Genomic DNA, 17,515 nt, shown 5'->3' with positions numbered 1-17,515 from the left:
AGGCATACTCTGTATACTCTGTACCACTTTGGCAATTTTTATTTAAGTCTTAAATTATTTCCAAATAAAAAGTTCAATAGATAAGATATGCACATAGATACACAGATTAAGAAGATTAACATTGACTGTGAAGCCATAGTAATTAAAGAGAACAGAAAAACCTAAGGGGTATGGGCACAACGGAAAAACAGACCTATGCACCAGAATATAAAACTAAATGACATGAGTACATGGGAACCTTAAGATACAATGAAAGGGGCCCTATAAACCAGAGGGGAAAGGATAGATTGCAGAGTAGACAGCAGTGGGAAAACCGGTTCACCTTATCAGCCGGGGGGGGGGGTACAAAACTAGATCCCTACCAGAGAAAGGCTATGTCTCCAGGGATTAAAAACCTACATGTGAAAGGTAAAATGATACAAGGTTAACAAATGAAATATAAGAGAATATCCTTGTGATCCAGGTATTTAAGTAAAACTTCAAAAGCACAAACACAAGGCACCATTTATGTTGGTTACACCAAAATCAACAATTTGTTCAATGAAGGGCATTATAGAAAGATGACAGAGGATACGTGCAATGTCCACAACCTACATCAGATTAACATCTAGAAAACCAAGAATACCTAAGAATCAACAAGGAAAAGACAACACAAAAGAAAAATGGACATAGGAAAAACAGCAATTACAGAACACCCCAAAAGCCAAAGTATATATAGACCTAATAAAAATCAAAGAGAAATACAAGTTTACAATGAGATATCACATTACACCCAACAGGCTGGTAAAAACTTAAAGCTGGATAATGCTAAATGTTGGCAGGAACCAGGGATACTATGCACTACTGGCAGGAGTGTGGACTGATTTAGCCACCCAGAAGGACAAGTTCTGGCCCTATCTGTATTTCCTGCGACAGAGCAAGTCGACTCCTAGCTACCCTAAGAAAGTCTTACACAGCTCCATAAGGGACATGGATAAAGACATTCATGGTAGTATTTTGTGGCCGCAGGAAGTGCAATGTCTAACCCCGAGGAGCAGACAGGTTGAGTATGGTAGATAGATCACCATCCCACAGACTGCTAAGTAGTGGTCAGAAAACAGATTAGACTCATAGATGAGATATATACAGTATTTACACGAGGTGCCAAATGTATATTCTGTAAGAGCACATACATGTACACACATTACAGCATATTAAACAAACTATGGGGAATGAACTATGGGGCTTAACAAGAATAAATAAGACAAGGGCTTCACACTGACCTATAAAGATAACGTGGTGGCACCTGGGTGGCTCAGTTGGTTAAGCGTCTGACTTCGGCTCAGGTCATGATCTTGTGGTGCAGGAGTTCAAGCCCTGAGGCAGGCTCTGTGCTGACAGCTCAGAGCCTGAGCCTGCTTGGAATTCTGTTGTCTTCCTCTCTCTTTGCCCCTCCCCCGCTCACTTTCTGTCTCTCTTAAAAATAAACATTAAAAAAAAAAAAGATAATGTGACTTTTTGCAGCTGAGTTTACAAAAAAGGTTTCTAAGAATATGAACAACAGAAATGGGAAACTATTACTGTTCATATCCACAAATTCAGTGAAACTGGTTTCATTTTTAATAAAATATTACTGCTGTAACAGATAAACTATCATAATAGACTGAAAAATCATTTACTCGTCTAATCCCCAAAAGGACTACAGGCACAAATAAATTGTGGCTAAAGAAAAATTTCACTCAGTAGCTTTTGACCAGTTAACTATAAGCTAAGCAACTATTAAGTGCCAGGCACTACAGAGTGATGAAATAAAGTAAGGTGCCAAACCTTCAAGGTACTCCTAACCTACCTGAAGAGCTAACATGCGGAATAATAACTAAAACAAAAGGCAATCCCTGCCCCACTGAGAAAATCAGAGAGTAGGTACTCTAAGTGCCATCATCTATGCATTTTTCAATTTTCTAGTAGAAACGCTAAAAAACGTATCAACAGGTTAAATTAATTTTAATATTTTATTCAACCCAATATATTCTCAAATATTTCAACACATAATATAAAAAGATTAAGACTGCATATTCTTTTTTTCACACTGTCTTTAAAATCTGTATATATTTCATCCTTACAGAGCCACATTTCAAGTGGTCAGCAGCGACACGTGGCTAGTAGCTACTGTGTGGGATAATGTAGTACTAAGCACTCAGAGGAGGTGATCACATTTGAGTGAGATGAAAGAAAAAAGGTATCTTATGAAGGGATAATCTTTAAAGGGTAAGTAGTAGAGTTCTAATGAAAGACAATGGTTATTTCAAGCCAGGCACTAGTACAAGGAAACCTAGGAAAACGTGGGGGGTGGGGAAATGATCCCCTCCCCTCCCCCCCCACCCCGCACCCCAACCTGCATGTCAAACCACTTTCGTCTCTCACAACTCTCTCATTTCATGGGACACTAACACTGGTGGGGGCGGGGGGGGGGGGGGGGAAACGCTTCATTTCCTTGACATCATGATGGCTGACAATTTATCCTTATGCTCCTGACTAGGCTGTCCTTTCTGCCTTGCTCTGCTCTCCATCCCCAACCCTTAGCTTAATTAATGCCTACACCAAAGTACTTGACTATGAGTTCCTTGTGGGCAAGAATAGTCTCATCTCTGTATTCTCAGAATACAGGACCTGGCAACTAGCAGGTGTGAAATCACTGGGTAAACAAATAGCTAAGCAGAACTGTCTGGCTAGAGTATTAAGGTTATACAGATGAGCAGTTGGAAACAACAAAGCTAGAAAGGTGGATCAAGAATAAACCTCCAAAAGCTTAAAAAAAAATTTTTTTTAATGTTTGTTTATTTTTGAGAGAGACAGAGACAGAATGCGATTGGGTTAGGGGCAGAGAGAGAGGGAAACACAGAATCTGAAGCAGGCTCCAGACTCCGAGCCATCAGCACAGAGCCCAACGTGGGGCTCGAACCCACAAACCCATCATAAAATTCTCATCACAAGAAAAAAAAAAAACAAAACGAAGTATGTATGGTAACGAATATTATTATACTTATTGTGGTGATCTTTACACAATCAATACAAATAGTGAATCATGTAGCACATCTGAAACTAATAAACCAATATGGAGGTTATGTCAATTACATCTAAAACTTAAAAAAACAGTGAAATAAATTAAATTTTTAAAAGATGAGGCACAGATCAGTGAATTGGTCATGATTAAGTTACTTGTATTTGAAAGCTAGTTTTACATTTTTTTTTAATGTTTATTTTTGAGAGAGAGAGAGAGCAAGTGAGTAAGCGAGCAGGGAGGGGCAGAGAGAGAGAGAGAGAGACACAGAATCCAAAGCAGGCTCCAGGCTCTGAGCTTCAGCACAGAGCCTAACATGGGGCTCGAACCCACAAACCGTGAGATCATGACCTGAGCTGAAGTCGGACGTTCACCTGACTGAGCCACCTAGGCGCCTCTGAAAGCGAGTTTTAATTACAAGTATGTAATTAACATAACTCCAAATCCCAACTTCTTGTATGTTTTGTTGTTGTTCCTTCTTTTTTTGCTCCGCATCTTGTCCACTCTACCTCAGACATGTCTTCAGATGCACTCCTTCAACTGGTCTTAGGCTCCCATCTTTCTCTCTCCCTTCCAAGCCCAGACACTATCCATCAGTTCTCCCTTTAAGAAAGCAGTCTGAGGTTTTAAAAAAAGGAGAAAGGAGATGATCTTGCTGGAATAACTACAGAGGGGAGAAGCTAAGGATACAGGGATAGAGATGAGAAGACCAGTAAAAAGACCATCAACATTAACGACAGCTAACATTTATCTGTTACTTACTGTAAGTAACAGGCACTGTTTTAAATGCTTTTACCCATATTGTCTCATTTAACCACTAATTCAACCAATATTTTATTGAACCCCTATAACAGATGACAAGCATGTTCTAGGTATTTGTTGTATCAGTAAGCAAAACAAATTATTTCTGTTCTTGTGGAGCTTTCAGTATATACCAGAAGAAACTGACAAAACACAATAAACATACAACAATGTGTAAATATGATACGTAAGAAGGTAATAACTGCAATGGAGAAAAGAAAAACCAGACCAGGGTTAGGGAGACTGGGAGAGTCACAGGTGATTAAGCCACTGAGGTGATATTTGAAAAGAGGAGGTGAGAAAGTTAGCCATAAGAATATCTGGAAGAAAGGTGTTCAAAGAGAAATGCAACGTCAAGGCCCTGAGGTTGGAGTGTCGCTTGTGTGTTCACAGAACAGCAAGAAGACTCTTAGGTCTATGGGCAGAGTGGGTGAGGAGAGGCAGAAGGTGAGGACCAAGAAGAAAGGAAAGCCGGCGCATGGAAGGCCTTATCGTTGTAACAGCCCTATGAGGTCGTCACTATTACCAATGCCATTTTACAGATGAGGTAACTGGGGCACAAAAAAGTTAAATAACTTGTCCAAGGTCACACAATAAAATGCTAGACCAGATTATAAACCCAAAGAGTTACCGTTAAGTTGTTTTGAAAACATGACGTTGACATTGTTGACACACTTCCCATTACAAAGTAAGGTCTGTGTCCCTTGTGTTGTGATAGATTTAACCGAGAGCAAATGACACAGTGTGACTTCTGAGGCTAGGTCATAAAAGGCAGGGAGCTTCTATCTCTTCTGAAACACGGAGCAACCTCGGAAGTCTGTTCGCACTGAGGCCTCCACACTGGAAAAGCCCTTTGTAGACCCTCTGGCCAAGAGTCCCAGCTGAGCCTAGCCCTCTAACCACATCTGCCAAGGTGCCAGATACATAAGTGAAGAAACTATCTAGGATGTGGATCTTCCAGCCCAGCTGTTCAAATCCCACTAGCCTTTCGAGATCCTCCAAACTGAAGTCCCAGATATAGAAGAACAGAGATAAGTCATCCCTGTCTGAATTCCTCAAACACAACCTGTGAGCATAATAAAATGGCTGCTGTTCTACATTACTAAGTTATGGAGTGATTTGTTCCACAGCAATAATATGAAGAACCACTATACAATAAGCAGGAAACAAATGTTAACAACCTGAACTAAGTAACAGAAATGAAAAAAAAAAAAAAAAAAAAAAAAAGAACCCCAAAACAAAAACTGGAATATACTACCATGGTACATAGAAGGTTCTTTATCATTAAACATCTTTAACGTCTAGATGGCAACGTTCTTTTAAGAGAAGAAAACAAGCTCTTTTATTCCATTCCACTAATAGAGCTAATACATGCCTATGGATACCAAGGAGGGCCTAGGAATAGGTAAAGGCTAGCAATTGAGGGAAGACAAGGAAAGAGGTGGAGACAGTATGTGAACAGAATGCCATCAAAAACACCTCAAATGCCTTTGACAACAAAAGGTGACTGCCCTGGTTTAAATTATTCTACTGGATAAAGAACGGCAATTCTCAGAGCAGAAAGCTGAGTTAGGGAATGGTTCTGGGTCGACTCCTCTCTAGGATTCCCTGCTAGAATCTGCTCTTGTAGTCAATGAAGTCATAAAGGTGCTTACTGCATAAAGAATGAAGTTATATATAAAATTCAGAAATAAAAACCTTTGGGCTCAGTTTATTCAAATTTTGTATTAAATTCTACCCAAATACACATCTTCATGTAAAATGTCCATACTACAAACCCCCCAATATTGAACATCCACTCAAATGCAACTGCCTATTAGCAACAAACAAAACACCTCTTGCTGTTTAACACCAAGACCCCTTTGTAACCCACTTAAACAATGCCTTATCTAGTCTACATAAGATTATATAAGACTAGCCACAGATGAGCAGTTCAGGTGGCTAGAATGCAGTGCTAAAGAACTATTCCTTGAAGAAAAAAATGCTTTCTTCCAGTGCCAACTTCCGCCCTCCCAATTACTGTGCAGGCAGGTGCATATGGGTCAGCATAAACTCCTTATTACTACTTGCAGACAAATTCCAAGCACATTCTTTAAATTCTTTTGTAAGGCAACATTAAAGCTGGGAGATTTCCAGGGAAGACATCTGTTCTCTCCTTCAGGTTTAATTTGAAAGTTTAAAATGGAGGTGAGATGGGGTACCTGGCTGGTTCAGTCGGTAGAGCATGTGACTCTTGATCCCAGGGTCATGAGTTCGAGTCCTATGCTGGGGATGAGTTTACTTAAAAAAAAAAGTACTAAAATACTTAAAAATATACAAAAATAAAATAAGATGGAGGTGAGACAAGGGTTTTCTGCTTTACTCCTCCTAGTGGTGATCAGAAAGGGCTGCATTCCCTGACTCTCACTTCCTGGTTGGGAAAAAATTCCAGGGACAAAATTTGTCTTAGATCTTGGATCTTAGAATCCAGAACAATCCTCCAAAACTAAAGGTAACAGATACCAAGGCGCCTGGGTAGCTCAGTCAATTAAGCGTCGAACTCTCAATTTCAGCTCAGGTCATGATCTCATGGTTTGTGGGATCAAGCCCTGCTTTGGGCTTAATGCTGACAGTGCAGTGCCTTCTTGGGATTCTCTCTCTCTCTCTCTCTCTCTCTCTCTCTCTCTCAAAACTAAATAAACCAAAAAAAATTTTTTTTAAGACAACAGGTACCAGGGGCACCTGGGTGGCTCAGTTGGTTAAGCGGCCGACTTCAGCTCAGGTCATGATCTCGTGGTCCGTGAGTTTGAGCCCCGCGTTGGGCTCTGTGCTGACAGCTCAGAGCCTGGAGCCTGTTTCAGATTCTGTGTCTCCCTCTCTCTCTGACCCTCCCCCGTTCATGCTCTGTCTCTCTCTGTCTCAAAAATAAATAAATGTTAAAAAAAAAAAAAAAAAAAGACAACAGGTACCACAAATTTACATTGAGTTGTGTATAAGTCTCTCACGGGTAATTACAATGTAAATAACCATGCACTACATAAAGTAACCTGTACTCTACTCATTGCAAATTTCCAAGTTCACCTAATTTACACATAGAAGAAACAAAAATGACCTTCAAATTGAAGTCTGTAAGATTTTTTTCTCAAAACACTTTGACACCATAAAAAAATATTAATTCTTCAGAGATTAACTTTTTTTAAAAGGCCCAAACAGGCTTTATTCAACAGATAGTTGTGCTTGAAAGTTAAAAGGCAGATTAAATAAAGGCATAGTATATACTTTAAAAGAAATGGCATTTAAAGTACAGTAAGTGATCAACAAATAGTAACTATTTTTATACTCCATAACCATACTTTCTTACAAAGAACCAACTTTAAAAACTCACGGAGCTTGAAAATTTTATTTAATCCATTGGAAATCTCTCTTCTATAGTCACAATACAACCTAAAGGGACACAGTTTAGTTGACAAGCTTTCAATGAATACTAATGCAGTAATTAAAGTGTGGTTTCTGGACCACAAGTTCTGGGAACTTGTTAGAAATGCTAACATTTAGAAATAAATAAATAGAAATAAATAAACAAGTTAGAAATAACTTGTTAGAATCAAGGTCTGGGGAGGGGCCCAGCAATCAGAGCTCTAACAAGCCCTCCAGGTGATACTGGCGTTTACTCCAGTTTGAGAGTTTATTAGACTAGCTCACAGAGCTCAGGATGCTTTGTTCTGCAGGGACTGGGAAGTCCTAAAGAGCAGGTACAGGTACAACATGGTTCCTAGATAATAACTTCTATGGAACCTAGCAGTGTCCTACACAAAGTAGGCACTTAAACTTGAACAGGTTAATGACAGTCTCCTATAACCTATACCTGGCTAGACAAGAACACCATCAGTTTATCTATTTCACAGAGATCAGAAATTCTGATGGCTTGTCTCCATTAACTAATAATAAGTAAATACAGGCTGCACACACACCAGGAGCTGTTAACTGACAGCCCTGGGGCCTCTGGTACTTTGACAAACAGCTCAAGCTTACAACGTGTCATATGCTTTAAAATTTAAGTGAAAAAATACATTTCTGATTTTACCAGTGTCCAAACAGGATTTGCCCATGGCTCCATATAAGTCATGACACTGCAGAACAAAAACCAAAACATAATTTTTTTTTTGTTGCCTTCAAAATGCATCTTATTTCACATATTAGCTCACTGTAATATATGGACCCTGGATGGAGTCCAATTTGAACAAAGTGTTAAAAAAGTAGACAACTGAGGAAAATTGAAGACTGACTGGATATCTGATGTTAAGAAATTATGATAAAGGGACTAGGATTACAATCTTTATAAAATTAAAGCTTTATCTCTCCTAAAAGCTTTAGAGATGAAATGATATGAGGTACTGAATTTGCTTCTTGGGGAGACCCCAAATGAAATAAGACGGCCACTGAGTTATGTGGGGGGCTAACTATATACAAGGGTTTCTCAACCCTGACCCTATTGCCATTTTTTGCCAGATGTTTTGTTGTTGTTGGGGGGAGGAAGGGGTGCTGCCCTGTACACTGTAAAATGTTTAGCAGCATTCCTGGTCAGTAAACTCTCTTCCGTTGTGACGACCAAAAAAATGTCTCCAGACATCATCAAATGTCCACAGGGCAGCAAAACTGTTCCTGGTTGAGAACCACTAATACAAACTAAATTCTCCCTACTTGTTTGTTTGAAATCTTCCGTAACAATACATTTAAGTCTTATTTTAATTATACTCTGTGTAATGGTACATCTATATCTCTCTGGTTGAGTAATTAGTACATAAGCTTTTGAGGAACAGCTTGGTACCCAAAAAAGCAGAGGGAACTGAACTGGAGATGTGGAGCCTAGTGGTGGCTCTGCTACTAAATAGTGTTGTCACAGCAGCTCCTGTCACCTCTCTGAGCATCCTCATTAGGTCAGATTATTTGATTAGTCCTTATGAGTTTTAAAATTATTTGAAAACAGTATTATCTTTTATATACCCATCAGCTAAAGGTGGGTGCTCACATTTATAAACCAAACAAACGAAAACAGAGTAGTGGACTAGGATGAAGACAATATTCTTGTTGCAAATAATCCGCCTTTTATTATTCCTCTATCTATAAGCAACATTCCCATCACAGCCATATACAATTATTTAAAATTGATTCCCAAGATAAGCAAAATGGAAAGTCTTTTCAGAAAAAAGACAAAGTTGTTCTAGTCATAGTAGCCAAAATGCCCATCAACAGTGAATGGATTAGAAATTGTTGTACATTAACTGGGTGATGCATGGAAGTGTTGAATCCCTATACTACACACCTGAAACTAATATAACACTGTATGTTAACTATACTGGAATTAATATAATAACTTAAAAAAAAACAAAGAAACTTTTGTACATCCAAACAATGAATTACCTACCACTCAGCAATAAAAAGAAATGAACTACTGATACACACACAAACATTAATAAAGATTCCAATTATATGACATTCTAGAAAACATAAAACTATAGGGACAGATAACAGATCAGTGGTTGCCAAAGGCTGTAGAAAGAGAGGCGACTGACTGTAAAGGGCCACGATGTCAGCAAGCACCTTCCTGGGCAATGAAGATGTTCTGTATCTTGACTGTGGTGATGGTTACATGACTATACATTTGTCACAACTCATCAAACAAGACACTTAGGAAGAGTAAATGTTCTATCTCAATAAATCTGACTTTAACAAAACAGCTGCTCAAGAAACTGAGAGCTCTCATTCATTCTTGTACCCTCACCACTCAACTGGCAGTTCAGGAATGGCAGGCAAATAATATGACATATGCCAGACACGTAACGCTCGACACAAGGGCACCACACTGTCAAAGACACACAACTACTTCCAGAAGATTCTAATACAAGTTAAAAAATGGAACAGGGCACGGTGAATTAATGCCATGATATGCTACAAACCTCTGATTTTAACACTGTCAGAAATTCAAATTTAAACACATTCTACAAGAATAAAGGCACACTCCATACCTTACATTGTTTTCAAAGAATAAAGTTAGTAGTTTCTAACAACACACAGAAAGATTAGAACACGATTCAACAAATTCACCAGAGAACAAAGTAAAGACTCACTTAGGGTAAGTCCTTCATTATCACAAACCTGACTGTTTTGGGCTTCAGTTCATTTAGAAAGCATGGAGCTCCTGCTCTGGCTCAATGTAAGATTTTGCCGCTTTGAGCGGAAGTCAAGGACCGAAGCTAGTCAACTCCCTATTTTGCTTACTCCGCTCTGCAGCGTGGTCAAGGAACAGGAAAATGACCAAGTCAGGAACGCGTTCCTCAAAAGGGCCGTAAGAAAATGAGTTCACGGACTCACCCGGTCTATGATTTCCCATCACTGACTCTTCACGGAACTTTCTAATCCATCTCAGGTGAAGAAACGCGCGCCGCGGAACCACTCACTCACCAGGGGAAAGAGCACTACGTCCTGGATGGAGACTGATACGCTACGGGAACGCTTTAGACCAGACCCTGCGCGAACAGGTTAGGTCACCTGAGAGCCACCCGGCAAACAAGCGGCACTTGCAAGACTCAGACGAAGGCACCGACACCGCCAGGCCACAGTGTCTCGGGACGCGGCTGAAAGCAGGGAAACAGGCAGAGCAAGAAGGCTGTTCCTAAGTGACGGCGTCTTCCTGCCTGGAATCACCCCGCAACACGTCTAATGAAAGGCCCGCGGAGTCTCTCCACAAGCCCCCTGCTCCCCGTCTTACAGGAGGCACCTCCCAGGCCCGAACTCCCCTGAACCGAGCGCCAGACGAGAGCTCAGAAAGCACTTGCGCCGAGTCGACGTTTCTCCGAAGGACTTTCCGCTGCACGTTGCCGCCCCCGGCCCTTTGAAACGTTTCCACGGACACAGCCAAAGGGTCCGCGTACAGAATCCCGCGCTGCGAGCGCTGGAGCGGGGGCTCGGCGCCGGCGAAGCCCGCGGGCGGTCGGCAGGCGAGAGCCAAGCCCGGAGCGGGTGTCCCCCGGCCGGGGCGGCGTTACCACGCACCTTCCTTTCAAAACCGCTTCGTCGACCCTTCCAGACGGATGCGCCTGGAAGGGAAGCGACTCCTCAACGAAGCCGGCACTCTCTCTCTCCCGAAACTTCTCTCCTGACCCTGCCAAGGCGCCCTCGAACACTCCCCCCGTGGCCACTCAGGTTTCGAGCCTGTCACTAAGCTTAGTTCCAGACAGTTTGACAAAACCAGGCAGAAAGGACCACCCACTCGACCCGATCAATGGCTTCTCACCGGCACCGCGAACACGTTTCCAGCCCGCCAGCCCCTCGAGAGCTGCCCGCCCGATCTGCAAGGAGAGCCCGCCCCAAGTCAGCACCAAGCGCGGCCGAGGGCGGACAACACGCACCGGGCGCGGCGGCCGGGGTCCCCCCCCCCCCCGCCCCCCAACCCCGGCCGGCGAGCGGGACTCGGCGAGAACACGGAGGCGCGACCCGGGCCGCCGCCTCCAGGAAACGGTCGCGCCCCGCCGCCCCCCGCGGCCTCCGGCCGGCCCACCGCGTCCGGCGCGCTCCGGGCCGGGGACCCCCGACGGCTCGGGCCGCCGTCGCGCTCCGGGAGGCAGCGGGGGAGACCCGGCCCGGGCAAATCCCGACAAGGCCCAGGGCACTTACGTTCTCAGTGTCTCTTTCATTCACCGTTGGCAGCGGGGTCCTAGTGGACATTTTACTCCACTCCACTTCTGCACAATGCGAGGGTGAAACAAAACAGCACACGGCCTCGGGGGGCCGGCGACCTCGTCCTCGAGCGCCCTGCGGTTCCGGAACGGCGCCGCGGAGGGCGGCTCCCCTCCCCCACGGCCGTCTAGATCCCGGGCCGGGCCCGGGCCGTCCCTCGGCGGGTCCCGGGGCTCATGCTCCCCCGGCCCCGGCGGCCGCGCCGAGGAGCCCGGCGGGCGGCGGTGGCGGGGCCGGGCCGGCGGCGGGCTGCGGTCGGCCCGCCGGCGTCCCCGCGCCTCAGGGCGCCCCGCGGGCCCGGACCCCCTCGCCTCCTCCTCCGCCCTCGCCCGTCGCACCGCGGATCTCAACGCCGGGGCCTCCACACAGCGCCGCCGGCTGCCCCCGAAGAGGAGGAGGAGGATGTGGACAAGGTGGACCGCAAGACAGGCCGCCGCGGGCTGCGGACGCCGACCATGGAGGGGGCTGCGGAGGCGGCGCCTGCGCCCGGCTGCTCTGCTCCCTCCGGCTCGCCTGCCGCCTCAGCCTCCACCCGGTGGCCGCCGCCGCTCCCGGTACCTCAGAGCCTCACGGACCCAAGATGGCCGCCCCTCGGCTTCCTCTGCTGCCTCCGGATGCCGGAAGTGACGGAACCGCCGCCTCCCGGAACTCGGCCAATCAGCGCGGCCCGAGGAAGCTGGCCCGGCCGCTGTTGCTAGGGGCGACTCAGTCAGGTCTGGGGTGGAAGAGGCGGTGCTCTGGGACGGGAAGGGGTGGTGGGTCGCGGCGGGCGCAGCAGGCGCCCCCGAAAAGAGACGGCACATGGTCCTGGGCGGTGGCTTGAGCAGGACTCCTGGGTTGGCATTGACAGTGTTGATAGAGCGCCTACTGTGTGCCGAGGTTGAGGTCGCGCCCGCGGGACCGCGCTGCGCAGAATCGAGCCGCGGCAGCAGTTACAGGGCCGGGGCTGCGGGGAGGAGCCGGGCTTCTGTATGATCAACCGCGACCCCGGGATCGAAGATGCAGCCACCTTTCCTGCCTCCAGCTCTGGGTAGCAGGGGGCTAGGCTCGGCACCCGGAGGAGCTCGCTGTCTGGAGGAGGATGGACTTGGACCCACCTAAATGCCATTCGGAAGACAAGAGTGCCTACGGGTGGGCTTGAAGCCCACCCCCCCCACCCCCCCAGGGACCAGTTCCTAAATGCCCTTAGGGGTTTTATAACCGGGCTCTTCTACACCAGCATGTAAGTGCCGAAGGGCTGGAAGCATCTCTGGGTGCCAGCCTTGGGCCGAGCTCAGCATCGCTTGCAGGCTGGAACGTTGGAAATGCTACTGGGAGCCTTTCTTGCCCCCTTGCCTCTGCATGTGCCCCGTGGTCCCGCGCAGACCCTGGCACTGCGGTGGATGGCGTTTATTGGTTCAGGGACCTTGTGGATTTGTTGCCTCATTTAAGCCTCAGGGTAATATATATACATACATATATATATATATATATATATATATATATATATATATATATATTATATTCACATATGCGTATATATATAATTTTTTTAAGTAAGCCCTATGCGCAATGTGAGGATTGAACTCATGACCCGGAGATCAAGAGTCTCATGCTCTACCGACTGAGCCAGCTAGGTGCCCCTCAGGGTAACCCTATAAAGACAGGCAGACACATCTTGCCATCCAAAGCCTAAACAGATTACAGTGCCTTGAGCAAAGTATCCAAATGGGTTGGCTGCAGAGCTGGGATTTGAACCCATGTCCTAAAACTTCCCTAACAGATAAGTTCTTGTAGTGGGTATGCCTTGTTTTTCTTACTTTCCTCCCTCTTATTTCCTTCCTCCCTTCTTTCCTGCCTGCCTGTCTTCCTTTCTTCCTTCCCCAGCATGTGAACCATCTTGCTATGTCTGGGGCATTTCCTGCTCTGTGAGAAATACATGTCTTTAAACACCAGCGTCATACCCAGAGAGGACAGACGCTCCCATCACAAAAACACATGAGGACTAAGATGCATTCGGGGCTTCAATCTCACCCTCTCAGGCAAGTGTTCACTGGGGCCAATGGCAGCCTTGTTTAAAATGTTATTCTGTCTCTCCCTGTTTGGACAAGCACACATGGTTGAATTCCCATTAGTTAAATGTGTGCTTCATACACTGCAACTGAAATGTGGGTGACCACAAGATTGTGGAGCCCCAGTAGGGCATTTAGCCCAATTTGGGGGGTTGGGTGAGGGAAGCTTCCTGGGAAAGAGATCATTTATTTATACTGAGTCTGAAACCATGAGTAGAGTCAGCCAGGTGAGGATGAGTAGAAAGGCATTCCAAGCAGAAGGGCAGCCTGCACAGGGGCACAGAGGTGGGAAAAAACATAGTGGGATTGGGTAAATGTCAAGAGAAGGGGAGGCGAGAGTTTAGGTTGGAAGGGGAGGCGGGAGTCAGGCCAAGCTTGGACGTAGCGTGACACTCAATTCAGCATCTTGAATGTCAACTAGATCAGCCATGAAAACAGAGGACCCACAAAAGGGTTTCAGCCTCGGGTAGGAGCAGAGAGACAGGGTTTGGACAATTCAGAACATTCTATATTGGCCAAAGAAGTAGCTGGGGGATGAGGTTTCCAATTAAATGTCTTTCTCACCTCACCACAGCACACATTAAATAATAAATTAGTGAATGCCAAAAGACAGGAAGCAAAGTTGACACTGTTTAACTCAAGATTCCTCTGGTTTTCATGAGAGCTGGAATTAAAGAAACACTTTGAGCCTTTCATTGCACTTATGTTAAATGACATCATGGTACTATAAAGACCTGGAAATGGGGAGATGGGAGGCAAGGTATGCATGTGGACATGAAAAGAAAAAAAAAAAAGAGGAAGAAGTGGAAAAGAAGAAAAGAAAAAGCAAAGCATTGTTATACATGGAATGGATCTATGATCTGGAAGGAATGGAAGAGGGAGGTCTGAGATCTGGATCTGGAAGTCATTCTCGGAATGCCTTCTTCTGTCCTTGTTCCCTATCTCCATATTAAAGTAGGTTCTGTCTTGGTCTCCTTAGACTGAAAAGACATAAATCAACATACCAAGCTGTGTGTATGCAGAGGCGGTGCTTACTTTCATGTTAGCAAGGAAGCTCATCCTGAGATGTCAGAAGCTAAAAAGAATCTAGTTCTACCCTTGCTGCTGGAGGGTGGAAAAAGAACGGAGCCTCGAGGAGGTGAAGTGACTTGTCTGCAGCTGCACAGCTAGTTGGCAGGAGAACCAGAATGGGGCCCAGCTCTCTCAAGCCCCAGACTCCTGTTCTTACTCCCAGCGACAGCTGTCCTCAACTGTATAATGACAGAGGATACAGAGGGACCAGGAAGATGTTCCAGCCAGGAGAATGGAAGGAACACAGTCTCAGACATGAGAATTCCTAAGCTGCCTGCTGGCCCCTCCCTGAGGACAATGATGAATGGCCTTGTGCAAGAAACATAAGCACCCATTTGTTTAAGCCATGACAGTGTGGCTTGTCTGTTACTTGCAGACTAGTGCATTCCTAACCAGTTCTGTCCTGTGCAGTGGTCAGATCTCCTGCCCCCCAAGCCTAGTGCTCTCTGCACCACGTCTAGTCTGGAGGGCCAGAAAGGCCTGCTTTGGCCTGGCCACCACACGGCACTCGGCCACCATCCCTCTGCCAGAATGTGGAGGGTGATGGGGGCCAGGAGCTGTTCTCAGTGTGTGTGCATGTGTGAGAGAGAGACGGGTAGAGAGCTGACAGAGCTGAGCGCTGAGAGTAAGCCGCAGAGAGAGGAAGTGTGTAATAATCATGTGACACCTGAGAGGCAGGGTGGGGGGGTGCCGGGCCGAATGTAGGCCAAGTAGGCCACAGATGCTTGGGGACACTGGGAAATATGAAGCCCGTTTCAGATCCACCCTCCAGGCTGCTCTCCAACATATTGGAGGTCAGAGCAGGCCCGCTGCTATCCTTTTAATTCACTACTCTGGTCCCCTTCTTCACCCCAGTGGGGCCATGATTGCCCTCAGGGAGGGGCCAGCAGGCAGCTTAGGAATTCTCATGTCTGAGACCGTGTTCCCGCTGTTCTCCTGCCTGGAACATCTTCCCGGTCCCCCTGGATCCTCCCTATCATTATACAACCCTATCATCTCACCTCTTCCATGGAGCCTTCCAAGATTGGCCTCCAGTGAGCTCTCCCCCACTCTCAGCATCCTTGATTTTTACTGCCTGAGGTCATAGTACATATATTGAGCTCCAGCTGTGTACCTGGCACCAGGCACCTACACTTAAGACTGCTAACTCTCCAACACCATGTGAGGGAGTCAACACGCATATTGTTGGTGGCAAGGGGAGGGGACCAGCGTTCAGAGAGAGGAACTGTAACTTGTCCTACATTGTCATCCCCAAGAGGAGAGCCAGGGTCAAGCTCCAAACCATGTTTTTCCCTCCAAGTGTCTAACAGTGATGGATCCCTTTCATTCCGGGTAAGTGGGGGGGGCTTCTAGCCCCTTGTGCTTAGCTCAGCAATGTCCAGTTAGAAACTCAGCACAGATCTGATGGTGACCACCCTTCTCTCTTCCAAGTACTGTATCCTTTCAGAATAATTGTGGATGGACTGCTTCTAAGATGGGTCACGGACATACCAGCCTTCCTTCCTGAGCACACAAAAATTCAGCTTTGATCAATGACCTATAGCTACCCTTTTATCAGTTCCCATAATGCACTGCAATATTGGGATGGCTTTGGGGAATATGGAGATAGAAAGGACGATCTGCCCCTGCACTTAATGGCCCCAAGCTATTGAACTGTTCTATTCTCGGGGCACCTGGGTAGCTCAGTTAAGCATCGGACTCTTGCTTTTGGCTCAGGTCATGACCTCATAGTTCATGGTGTCGAGCCCCATGTTGGGCTCCACACTGACAGTGTGGAGACTGTTTGGGATTCTCCCTCTCCTTTTCTCTCCGCCCTGCCCTCGTGCACACACTGTCTCTTTCTCTCTCTCAAAATAAATAACCTTAAAAAAAAAATGTTCTATTCTCTGATGTGCTGGAGATTGTAGGTCTGGATCCAGATCCAGATGCATATGTATATGACATTCTGTTGGGTGACCTTCTAGATCCTGATGGTGTGGGTCTCTGTAGCAGGCCTTCTCTCTTGGCCACTCCGCTCTAAGCTAGGAAAGCCCACTGTTTGGAATGCATGCAAAGGTCTGTGGACGCAATAGTTGTGGAAGAGAAGTGCGGACTCTGGAGTTTGAGCCTTGACTTATGACCCTGGATGCTGGGTGACCTTGGGCAAATCACTTCATGTCTCTCCAGGCCAATTTCTTAATTAGTCAATTGGGAATAATAGTACCTGTCACTCACTGTTGCCGTGGGGACCCACAGAGGTCACGCGCAGGGAGCAGCCAGCACATGTGTGCAGAGTTCACCCTTCCCGGGCAGCTGCACTTCTCAGTTCTCCCCGGGATGAGCACTGGAGGTCAGGGTCAAGTCTTCTTAGGCTACACGTGGCTGAGAGGTCAACACTCACTCCTCCTACCAGGCTTCCTCATCCAATCTTACCCACCTCACCGGGCACCTCATTATCGGAGGCAACGGATGCAAATGCCCTTGGTAAGAGGTCTGGCAACACAAGGGAAGCTGTTAGTGTCCATTTCAATGCCTCTATTCGCATTCAGGAACACGGAGACTCCTGAAGAGTGAGAGGCTTGCTCAGGCTCCCCACGCAGAAAGTAGTGCCCTAGATCCCAGGCTGGTGGTTCTGACATCATGCTGCTGCAAAGACAAGTGGGCGATGATAGACTAGGGGAGAGCAGGGAAGAGCGGGTGACGAAGATTCACGACCTCTCCCGAGACTGACACGTGCCGCCTCCCTTACGGCTGACCTACGGAAGTAAGCACGTCTCCCAATACAAATAATAACTTTTTCAGAAACAATTCTAAGCTCTTTTTGAGGAAAAAATATTTCCTCTGTTACTTCAGTTCC

The 17,515-nt window shown here is 46.1% G+C and overlaps 1 protein-coding gene across 9 annotated transcripts in view; it reads right to left on the bottom strand.

Moving 5' to 3' along the window:
- The window catches only part of MARK3 (microtubule affinity regulating kinase 3), a 112,420-nt gene extending 100,816 nt beyond the window's left edge, over positions 1-11,604 (bottom strand). For all 9 annotated transcript variants that reach the window (XM_019434150.2, XM_053889862.1, XM_053889861.1 and 6 more), the window contains exon 1: positions 11,495-11,604. In XM_019434150.2, the coding sequence (XP_019289695.1) occupies positions 11,495-11,545 (51 nt within the window). In that variant the 5' untranslated portion in view covers positions 11,546-11,604. The remainder of the gene's footprint in view (positions 1-11,494) is intronic.
- Between the last annotated feature and the right edge of the window lie 5,911 nt (positions 11,605-17,515).

Source organism: Panthera pardus, unplaced genomic scaffold (assembly GCF_024362965.1).
Source record: "Panthera pardus isolate Hobbes unplaced genomic scaffold, ASM2436296v1 HiC_scaffold_24, whole genome shotgun sequence".
Classification (NCBI taxonomy): Eukaryota; Metazoa; Chordata; class Mammalia; order Carnivora; family Felidae; genus Panthera; species Panthera pardus.
Note: the sequence above shows the minus strand (reverse complement) of the source record. Positions and strands in the feature narration are given on the sequence as shown.